This window comes from Sciurus vulgaris, assembly GCF_902686455.1.
Source record: "Sciurus vulgaris genome assembly, chromosome: 12".
Taxonomy (NCBI): Eukaryota; Metazoa; Chordata; class Mammalia; order Rodentia; family Sciuridae; genus Sciurus; species Sciurus vulgaris.
The window spans coordinates 14,759,042-14,770,827 of NC_136473.1; the positions used below are offsets into that span (position 1 = coordinate 14,759,042).

General features: G+C 37.2%; 1 protein-coding gene across 1 annotated transcript in view; it reads right to left on the minus strand.

Moving 5' to 3' along the window:
• The window catches only part of KIN (Kin17 DNA and RNA binding protein), a 30,082-nt gene extending 18,398 nt beyond the window's left edge, over positions 1-11,684 (minus strand). The window contains exons 1-5 of the mRNA XM_079107001.1: positions 11,500-11,684; positions 7,042-7,136; positions 2,722-2,765; positions 2,510-2,632; positions 1,417-1,598 (exon numbers count right to left, since the gene is read on the minus strand). Coding sequence (XP_078963127.1) covers positions 1,417-1,598; positions 2,510-2,632; positions 2,722-2,765; positions 7,042-7,136; positions 11,500-11,613 — 558 coding nt within the window. The 5' untranslated portion in view covers positions 11,614-11,684. The remainder of the gene's footprint in view (positions 1-1,416; positions 1,599-2,509; positions 2,633-2,721; positions 2,766-7,041; positions 7,137-11,499) is intronic.
• Between the last annotated feature and the right edge of the window lie 102 nt (positions 11,685-11,786).

An 11,786-nucleotide genomic window follows, 5' to 3' on the forward strand; every position in this document is an offset into this window, starting at 1 on the left:
AAGCCAGACACAAAAGAGACATACAGAATGATTCTTTTTATACAAAGTTCATGAACAGATTAAACTAACCAATGATCATAGCATTCTATCAGCTGTGGATGATAGCTCAATAGAAGAGTATATATCTAGCACGTGCAAGGCATAGGTTCAATCCCCAGCACCAGCACACACACACACAAAAAAGTATATATATTATAGCCAGGCACAATGGTGCAACTCGTAATCCCAGTGGCTTGGGAGGCTGAGGCAGGAGGATCCCAAGTTCAAAGCCAGCCTCAGCAACGTAGTGAGGCCCTAAGAAACTCAGTGAGACCCTGTCTCCAAATAAAATACAAAACAGAGCTGGGAATGTGGCTCAGTGGTTGAGTGTTTGTAAGTTCAATTCCCAATTCCCTCCCCACAAAAGTATATATATTACATGTATGTACAGATAGCTTGATAAGACAGACAGGTAGATACAGATATATTGCATGTGTGTGTACAGATAGATACAGATATAGAGGTATATCAGTGTGGTGGTTACTTCTGGGGGATTGGGGATGGAACAGAACAGGTATGAGAGAACTTCTGGGGACACTGGAAACGCTCAAAACCTTTATCTAGGTGGTGGCTACAAAAGTAGCCCCCTCCCCCTCTTTCCACACATGAATATGTAGAAGTTCAATGAACCGTACATGTAAGATTAATGCACATCTTACACTTTACCACATGTATGATAGAGCTCAACAAAAAGTTTTAAAAATACTAAATGGCTGCCAGTTTCACATACACACCAGCCTGTATTTTCCTGCTCACGTGCAACTGCTAGAATGTTGAGCCCTGCAAGGGCAGGGGCTTTTGCATCTTTTGCTCCCTGTCTATTCCCGTACTTGGAAGGTCCTGGCACACAGGAGGCATCTACAAATATTTGTTGAAGTCAGGGCCTTGATCTAGTTATCCTAATACAGGGACCCTCTTTCCCTCACCCTTCCTTGCCCATTCACTGGCTTTCCCCACAGATTCTTCAAAACACCTCAGCTCAGGGTTTGTATCCACCTTGAAATATTCTTTGCCCTTTCTGGAATGGAATAAATGTTCATCGGCACACTGTTTATCTCCAGCATTGCATTAATCATGCAATTATAATCAGCTGAAATGATCTATTTACATGTCTTCCCATTAGGTACTGTCTCCACTTTAGAGATAAAGAGACTAAAGTTTAGAGAGGTTCTACAACATTCAAGATCATGAAGTTAGTAAGGAATTAAACTGAGATTTCTCTCAACTCCAAACTCTGTGCTTTTACACCCCATCATGCTCTTTCTCCCCTAATTAAGAAACAACACCTAAAAATCTCAATTTGCTCTTTGAGAAAAAAAAGCAATTAGACGTTTTTAGATTTTTAACATCGACTCTCTGGATGATACTGTTACCTACCTGCTCTTTTCCTTCTAGACCTCTTCTCACTTGTTCTTCAATAAACTTGGCAGTTTTTTCCTCATCATCGAGGTCTTGCTTCTTCTTTTTCTCTAGTTCCAGCTGGCGACGGATAGTTTCTGGGTCTCTGTCTATGTACTGGATATACCAGCCTTTTGGTGTCTCATCCACTTTGCACAAGCCTTGAAAAACAAACCACACCATAAATTTGTGCACAATCAAGCAAAATGTAAATACAGTTGTGTTTCATCTCTGCATATTTACTCATTCATTCAAATACAATCAAAATACATTAAATACAAATTCATGAAGCACATGAATTTTTCATATTTCCACTTAATGAAATTCAGATATAAGTGGAATGTTTTCTTTATCTCTTTAAACAGAAAAAACATATTATTCTGATTTTTATATAGCTACATTGAAGCAACATATGTAAACAAGGTAAACATATGAAGAAAGTATTATTTTGAATAAAAATTATTCAGGGATATCGAAGTATCTAATATTCAAGAACATATGATGCTCTGTTAACTTAAAATGAAACAAAGTAACACACTGAATAAGCAATATATTGCCCTAATTTTTTTTTTTTTTTTCTCTTTCCTTGCTAACATCTCTTCCTAGGATTAGAAATGAAAAAAGAAAAAGTAAATTTGGTAGGGTGCAGTGTTGCATGCCTGTAATTCCAGTGGCTTGGGAGGTTTAGACAGAAGGACTGCAAATTCAAGACCAGCCTCAGCAATTTTGCAAGATGCTGTCTCAAAATTAAAAAAAGAAAAAAGGGAGCTGGGGATGTAGCTCAGTGGTTAAACACCCCTGGGTTCACTCCTGAGTACTGTCCCTCCATAAAAAAAAAAGTAAATTTTAAAAATCACCTTTAGTCATCAATTCTTTCCACTGTCAAATGAACTAGTTTAGATGTTAGTATTAAACTGAAATAAACAAAATCAACCCTGGAAATGTATGCTCCTTTCCTCCAATTCTTAAATTGCTATCTGCATCCTCTTTTCAATGAATTTAGAGAGAAAATGACAATTCTTTCTCTCTGGTTAGTGATGTCATAATAACCATGCAAATAACCTCTTCTCACCTTCTCTGCCCAACCACTTAGTAAAATCAGTCAGTGTTTCCCACTGAGTAGCATTCATGTGGATGTGTTCTCGGTGGCTGATGTATTCATTGTAGACAATGTTGTTGTGGACTCTCTTAGTGCCTGAGAACAAAATTTAACACTGAGAACATGATTCTGAGAAGATTATAAGATTATAAAGCTATTCTTTTCAGAACACTTAAGATGTTTACCAAAGCGTCTTCTGAGAAGTTCTAGAAAGTCATTTCGGAATTCCCTGGTTAAGAAAGAAAGGAAAGCATTAAGGTACTTCTACAAATATATAGCATTATCTTCTTGACATTTAAGCAATTATACACTTTTAACATTCATATGAAACATTTATGTGACTATCTGTTAGAATTCTTTAAAAACTGAACAAGGAAAGAACTCCAAAAGATACAGTTTTCAAGGATTAAAGGCAAAAGTCAGTTTGGAGTTGAAATATTGTTTTAATAAAACAACCATAGCAAAAGTTACCACGTATCTTTGGAGAGGGTCCTTCACAAAGTCTCTTAGTGCTACTAAGTGTGGTATAATAACCCCGTTTTATCTATGATAACAAAAATGCCCTTATTCCAGATGAAACTGACACTTAACAGGTACCTTATAAGTAGGTACACTGTATTAAGTGCTAGTTGAACACAAGTGAACAAAACATAAATCTTGATCTTTAAGTTACAACTGAGCAGAACCAATTATAACCAAAGTTAAACTAAAAAAGAAATGTACAAAATATCATAAAAACAATTGAAGGACATACCCAGAGGTGATTTTAATATGGACAGTGAAAGATAAATGCACAAATGGAATTTATAGGTAAAAATGAGGTCATTCCCGGCTAGCATAGAGCTATGAAAGTATCCCATGTTTGAGAAATCACACTCAAGCTACTTTGCATAAAGTTTAAGGCAGATAAAAATGAGGATGAGACTGAAGGTAGAATAGAATAAGGGGGTAGGGGAATGTAATAATAAGGTTAAAGATAATTTTAAGAGTGATAGTAAAGTTTGGACTCATTTTTGAAGTACCTTGAATATCATGCTAAATAGGTCGAGTTTTATGCAGGCAATGTGAAAGCATGAAATAACTTAGTTTGGAAAGCAATTTGTTAAAATCTATGAAGATAATAACAGTGAACAGTAGAGAAAAAAAAAAAAAAAACTCAAATGGTGATCCCCAAACCAGCAGCATCATCATCACTGGGAACTAGATAAAAATGTAAACTCTCTGGCCCATTCCAGATCTACTAAATTAGAAGTTGTGTGTGGGGTCTGCCATTCTGTTAAGCCCACCAGTTGATTCTGGTACACAGGGTGGTCTGAGAACCACTGGTATAAAACATGTACAGGAGAGGCCAAAGTTGAAGGTTGGTTAGCTGGGCATGCCTGTAATTCCAGCTACTTGGGAGGCTGAAGCAGGAGGATTTTAAGTTTGAGGCCAGACTGGGCAATTTAGTGAGACCCTGTCTCAAAATAAAATTTGAAGAGTATGGAGGTGTAGGTCAGGGGCAGCATGCCCCTGAATTCAATTTCTAGTACTTCCCCTCCCCCCACATACACACACAATAACTAAAGATTGGGAGGTTAGTGAGGAAGTCACTGAAATAATTCAGGTGAGAGATGCTGAGAACTACTACTAGACAGTAAGAACGGAGGATACGAAATTCAAGGATATTATGTAGGAGAATTGGCAAGTGGAGATTCCAACAGGACTTGAGGTTTATTTTTAGAAGTCTAAGTAAATAGCAATTGGCCAACACGGATTAGGAAGCAAGTTTGGTGCTCACAGGACAGTGAGTTCACTTTTAAAAATGCTGACTCTGAGATAGCCTTCAGAAATAAAAATTAGAGTTATCAAGGAAAAAAAAATCTAAATCCAGGCAGATGTTAGGAAGTAACTTTAGGATCTGGGAGACATCCAAACACAAAGGTAACAGTTAAAAAGATTAAGGTGACTCATGAAGACTGTTGACTGAATTGACTATGAAGTCAAAGGGGCACCTTGAAGAACGTTCCTGTATTTGCAGAGCTGGGAGAGAGGAGTTAATGAAGAAAAAAAAGCACAAAGGAGCAGAAGTAGGACAGAACAAAGGTTTTAGTGAAGAATTTTAAGTGTTATTCTCTGAAGAAAGATCAAGGAACATGAAGATGAAAACAGGCTCATGCAACTTTTCCTGAACTGAAGAAGTGAGCCAGAACAGACAGGAGAACAGTGAGTATAGACAGCTTTTGCCAGGAGGGTGTTTCCCAAAGTGTGGCATGTATTCGAGATGGTTTAGGTAATTCACAGAGCAGCAATTTTTGCCTTTGTGACTATGTCATTTGCACTGATGGCATAAAAGCAACGGAAGAAAAACCTGCCGGCAGCTTAGTACACAGGCCAGGCAGTGGGCAGTGATGTCAAAAACCACTAGTTGTTCAGTGTATTCTTCACATCATGAGCTCACAATAAAAACCTGGATAGTTTCATCTAAAATATCCTTGAGGAAACAGTAAAACTTATTGATTGTATTAAATCTCAACTCTCAGATATGTCTTTAGAGCTATGAGGTAACTACTTTTTCACAGGACAGCATTTTTACTTCAAAGAACTACTGACACATAAAGTATCACTATTCCAAATTGGAACTTTGGTATATATTTTCTCAAATATAAACAAAATAAACCTGTCATGTGGCAGGAAAGAACTGACAGTATTTGTGACCATGATGAGATTTGACCTTTCAAGCAATAAGTAGAATTTTGGTGAGTTAGTACCTGCTGTGAGCTTGACATGCTTCCTGATACTTAGGGATGTTCTGATGACATCAATGTTGATATTAACCCAAGAAGTCCCAAGTCTCCAATTCTGCAAATATTTCAACAAAATCGACACAGGTGCATTAAAATAGGTTGGAAATCAGAATCTAGAACATATGTATGTGTGTATATATGTGTATATATATATATATATATATATATACATATATATGTTTTTTCTCAAATGTTCTAATCATTCACCTATTATTTTTCTCAAAAATAGACCTCTAAAAACATAATTATTTTAAAGTTATTACAAGTGGTATATTTATTGATCAATTTAAGTTTTTATAGGTATTCCACATCTGGGACAATGGGACAAATGGGTTAATATGATTTGATGACATTACATGATAAAACATGCCACAATTTTGAAGATTTGTGTAATGTAGTGAATCAATGCTTTTCAAAAGTTTAACATGTTACAAAATCATGCACAGGTATGAGATCCACTTAACAGATAGATCAATAAATTTTAATGTAACAGTACAAAAAGTTTACTAATCTAGTTTCAAATTCTAGATTAAGACTAATTTTTAAGAAACTGCCACACATCATGATTGATGTACTATCCAAGAATAATGTCTGAAATCATCTAAAAAGATGACTAAAATACTTCCCTTCTGACTATACATCTATGTAAAGACTGGATATTCTGTATGTGCTCCAATCAATATAACATTTCCTGACAGACTAAATGCAGGAGATGTGAGAACCCAACTGCCTTCTCTATGATGCAAGACATTAAAGACTTTTGCAAAAACACATAAAATTCTTGCCTTTTATTTGGAAAATAGTTTTTCATTAAATATGTTATTTATTTTAATACTTAATAAATTGCTATTTTTAAATGAACTAAAAACAGTACTTTTAAGATTTCTCAGTTTTTTAAGTTTTTTCCTTCTTCTTTTTCTCTTTTTTGCAGTGCTTGGATGCAAAACCAGGCCCTCACACAAGTTAGGCAAGTGCTCTACCACTGAGCTATAGCCCCAGTCTTCAGTTTTAATTTCTAACAGTCAATACATAAAACCCACATAAACAAAACCTCTATGTAGTCTTCAATCATTTGGAAGCATGTAAAGGGGTCCTCAGGTCAAAGGGAAGTTTGGAAACAAAAAGAAGCAGGACTAAATAATAATAATAATAATAATTAACAGCACATCCTGAGTACCAGCCACTCTTGTGAACATGTGAAATATTAACCCAGACTTCCTATAAGCCTTGTTAAGAGTGCTACTTTTAGTGCCATGTTAACAGATGAGGAAACTAAAGCCAGAGAACCTCAAAAGTTCATTCAAATTCACCCTCCACATCTCCTAAATAGACGAGGTCTTGAGGTCAGGAAGCTGAGAGCACAGCATGTGTTCTAGTCACAATTGTGTTAGAATGAAAGTAGTTTCATGTTTAAAATGGAAGGAGGAGGGGCTGGGGAGATAGCTCAGCTGGTAGAGTGCTTGCCTCCCAAGCACAAGGCCCTGAGTTCCATCCCCAGTACTGCAAAAAAAAAAAAAAAAAAAATGGAAGGAGGAAAGTCTATTAATTTAAACAGTGGTAAATTTTCAAAAGAAGATTAAAAAATGAGCACAGAGAGAATAACAGCTATTATGTTAACATATAAGGAATAACAGACCTCCAACATATAAAATATTAAGCACCTACTAAGTGTCCAACTGAATAAAATTTATGAGATAAGGATGTCTTTGAGTTACTTACTCTGAAAAATAATCCATAAACTGCTGAGGATTTTCGGAAGCCAGCAATAGCTGTCTCTGATGAGATTCAGACATACAATGACACTTGAAGCCATTCTGCAAAAAATGCAAAGGCAGTAGTGAAATTCTGATTTAGGTCATCAAAATGGACTCTAAATAGACATACTGAATTAAGCCCTAAAAATCTGCTCTTTAATGATAAATTATAAAAAATAATCTTACCACCAGCTGTCATAAGCCTCCAGTTTTTTATTTTTACTTTATGTGGAGTTGAATTTGCAACTCTGCTAATAAAAGAACAATTCCTCAGGTCAGAGAATGAAAAACAGTGCTGTAAAAAACAGGCATCAGCTGGGCAATGTTGTGGTGCACACCTGTGATCCCAGTTACTCAGGAGGCTGAGGCAGGAGGATCACAAGTTCAAGGCCAGCCTAGGCAACTTAGAGAGACCCGGTCTCAAAATAAGAATAAAAAAGGGCTGAAGATGTAGTTCAGTGGTACAGCACCTGAGCTTTTGCCCAGTACCACAAAATAAAGATATAAATAAATAAATAATAAATAAGTAAATAAATAATTTTAAAAGGGACATTAATAATAAATATTCCTGGGCAGAGTTATAGATGAGTGATTGTATTTTCTGGACTCAATTTAACCAATTATTAAAAATATATTCACTTACTTTCTTCTACTTCAAACTATTAGCCAAAATACAGTGTTGTTATTATTATAAACTTGTTAAATATATTACATCTGTACCTTTTTAAGATGATTACAAAAAACATATAACTTTTCTATTTTTTCTATTCAATATTTAAACCTGATTCTTCACTAGGTTACACAGTTGGAACGTTTTTAAATGTGCCTCTTCTGTAGTCCCAATCTCAGTGAAGAGAACTGCCTTATATCCAATCACCCAGGAATCCAGACAGCAACCTAGAAACCATCTCCTTTTACATTCAACTTCTATCACTAAGTAAATTCAGCCTTCTGAAGAATTTACATCCAGTTCCTTTGCTCAATCCCATTGCCACTGTCCGGATTTCAACACTCAATCTTGCCTAGTTTTCTAATCCTAGTCATCCATGGACCACCTACACAATTTTTGCCTAATCTATACACTACCCGTAAGCATCACAGTTATAGCTAGGCATGCTGGCTCACATCTATAATCCCAGCAAATGAGGAGGCTGAGGCAGGAGGATCCCAAGTACAAGGCCAGCCTCAGCAATTCAGTGAGGCCCTAAGCAACTCAATGAGATCCTATTTCAAAATAAAAAATAATAAAAGGGCTAGAGATGCAGCTCAGTGGTAATTCACCCCTAGGTTCAATCCTCAGTACCAAAAAACAACAAATGAACAAAGTACCATGGTTATTTAAATTGAACTTAAAATTTGGTATCAGTTTCATAAATGAAAAACCAGTATCACTTTCCATAAATTGAAAAAAATGAATCAAAATGAAAACAAAATAATGTTTTTCAACTATAGAAACCCAAAGGAGTAGATGGAGGTTGGCAGAAATACCCAGGCTTCAACCTCAATTTCCCAATATCTTGAGATGGAAGACAGGGAAGGGAACTTGTGAGGGCCAACTTACCCCTCCTCCAGACTACCTCCAGAAGGGAAGGGCAATGAATGGATCTGAGGGCAAACAGGCCCAGAATCACAAGAGCCTCACTTACTCTGCAAACTGGCAATTAAAGGAAAGAACCACAGAATTTCAGAATGACATTTAAGGATAACCAAATAGCTCTAGTTGATGAACAAAAGCTAATTTTTATAAAAGTATGGCAGCCAACAGTAAATGTAGAAGAATAAGAAAATTAATCACTTTGTAACTCTAAAGGAAATAATTGACAAAGTAGGATGCTGAAACACGTAAAGGGAGAGTTGTACCTTTTTAAGATGATTACAAAAAACACCCAACTTTTCTATTTTTCTACTTAATATTTGAACCTGATTCCTCACTAGTACACAGTATAAATCATGGGCTTCTTCACATGATACAAAATAAAATATATAGGACCACCTTTAAAGTATTCTTCCCCATAATGTTCAATCTCAACCTAGCTAAGCCTTTGGATCTAAGTCCCAGTTGACAGAACTAAGAGTTATAGAACTGGATGTGGTGGCATACATGCATAATCTCAATTACTTGGAGGTTGAGATAGGAGGAGTCAATTTTAAGGCCAGCCTCAGTATCTACCAAGTCCCTATCTTTACATGTAGTAGAGTGACCCAGGGTTAAATCCCCAGTACTAAAATAAAAATAAAAATAAAAATAAATTAGAGAAAGAAGGCAAAAAATCAGAAAAATTCAACACAGTGGAAATGCTGTAGGATAACTAACTGGCTTAGTCTCTTCAACAAGTGAATATCAAGACAAAATGGTAAGGTCAGGGAGAGTGAGTTCTATCCTAAATTTAGAATTTTGAGAGAATTATATTTGGAGAATTAAAAATCGTAATAACTTACTACAATTTTTAGAAACTAATTCCTAAGATATTATGTTGGTGGATATATATCACTATGCACTTGTCAAAAACACATAGAATAGTGTGACTGCTGGAGGTTAAAAAATAAACAAACAAAAACTGCATAAAACATGCAACACCAAGAATGAACTGTAATGTAAACTGGACTTTGTGTACTAATATGTCGATACAGGTTCATCTATTTTAACAAGTGTGCTACTCTGCTGTAGGATGTTGGGGTCAGCTGTGCATGTGGGAGGGAGAGGTAAACAGGCAATCTCTGTACTGTCCAGTTGCTTTTTCCTGTGAAACCAAGACTTCTCTAAAAAAGTTTATTAGTTTATTAAAAAGAACTAAAAGTTCCAATAATCAAATCCTATTCATGACTTTTGGTCTTAGTTTGAAAAAACTGCTTTAAAAAACACTTGGAGGACAAGTGAAAAACTATGAAGTGTTTATGAGATGATATATGGGAATTTTTATTAATTGTTACATTGGTGACATACTGACATACATTGTGGTTATATAGAAAATCATCCTGAAATTTTGAGATATATATTTAAGTATTAGAGGTTAAATACTCTGATATTTATAATTCAAAATATTTCAGAAAAAAGAAAACATGATAAAACACTTTTGTTACATCTCTGTGTTACAAAGCCTATACTTATAACCCCCAAGAATTTATATATTGAAACTCTAATCCCCAGTAGGATGGCATTAGGAAGTCAAGCCTTAAATTTAGATTAGGTAGTGGGGGCAGAGCCTTATGATGGTGTTAGTTCCCTTGTAAGAGCCTAGAGCTGGCTCTTTCTGCTCAAAGATACAGAAGGAAGACTGCCCTCTACAAAACAGGGACACAGCCCTCACTAGAACTGCAACCATTCCAGCCCCCGGACCTTGAACTCTTCCCAGTCTCCAGAAATGTGAGAAATACATTTCTATTGTTTAAAGCAGTGTATTGCATTCCGTTATAACAGCCCAAGGAAACTAAGACGCTGGGTAATGGATATAAGGATATTCCTTGCACTAGTCCCAAGTTTTCTGTGTGAGAATTTCACCTTGACTTACACAGAAAGAAGGAAATGGAAATGGAAATGAAATAACTCTATCAATATCTTTCTCTGAGGGCTACCTAACTCTATCAATATCTTTCTCTGAGGGCTACCCTCACAGAAGCACTGGATTAGATTACTCTTATTGCTTCAGTGTTCTTCCATTCTTTTCCAATCAGAGAAAAATGTCAGGCCCATAAGGCTGCTTTCAATTCTTCAATGGGTCTCCACCACCACTTCAATAAGGGAGGGAAGTATAAACTCTGTAGTACAATATGACTTTTCAAGATCTGCCTGAGTCTCTTGAGGCACTTTACCTATAATTCGCTTATTTCAAACTCAACAACAATCTTACAAGTAGGTTCAATTATTATTCCCACTTTATGGAGGAGTAAACAGGTATAGAGTATAAGTGGCTTGTCCAAGAGCACATCCTATTAAGTAGTGCATCCTGACTTCATGATATTGATAGCCTGGTCCTAGTTCATTTAGGCGTTCAATAAATGCTTGTCGAGTGGAAAACTGGTTTCCCTTCTTTCGTCGAATAACGAGTAAGTGGGAATCCTAACTGTCCTATTTAAGAGCCAAGTCAGAGATGGTTATTATTAGTTATCGCCGGATGTCCTGCACTGCACTCATTATTCACGCCCCTGCGAGAGCTGCAGAACCTTTTGATTTCATTTCATTTTTGGGGTTGGGGGGGTGCGGAATGGGAAGGAATGAGGTGTCAGAGACCTCTGGTGCCCCTCTAGGTCCGGAGACTGCAGGGAAGAGCAGCTCTATTGAGCTGAGGAGTTAACTAGCCCAGTGCAGAGCCCAAAAAGCCTCGCGGCCGGGAACCCGAGCCCTGTGCTTTCCTGCGCGTCTGCACTTGAACCTGGATTTCCAGCGGGGCCCTCTGGGAAATGGGGCTATCCCAGGCCCACTTACCTCGTCCCGACACTGCTTCTGGCACATCTGGCAATACCAACGCAGCTTCTGAAGTCCTTTGGATTTGATCCGGTTGGCGATGGCCTTGGGGGTAAGAAAATCTGACTTCCCCATCGTGACCACCGCAGAGACCACTTTCTGGAGCCGAGTCGGTCCGACCGGAAGCGGAACTGGGGTGGAAGGGGTAGGCGGGGCAAAGCTGACAGTCGGAATAGGCGGGGTCTGGGAGGACCGGCCCCAACGCTCGCGAGACTCCTCTTTCTGGCGCGAGGAAGCGAGACTGAAGG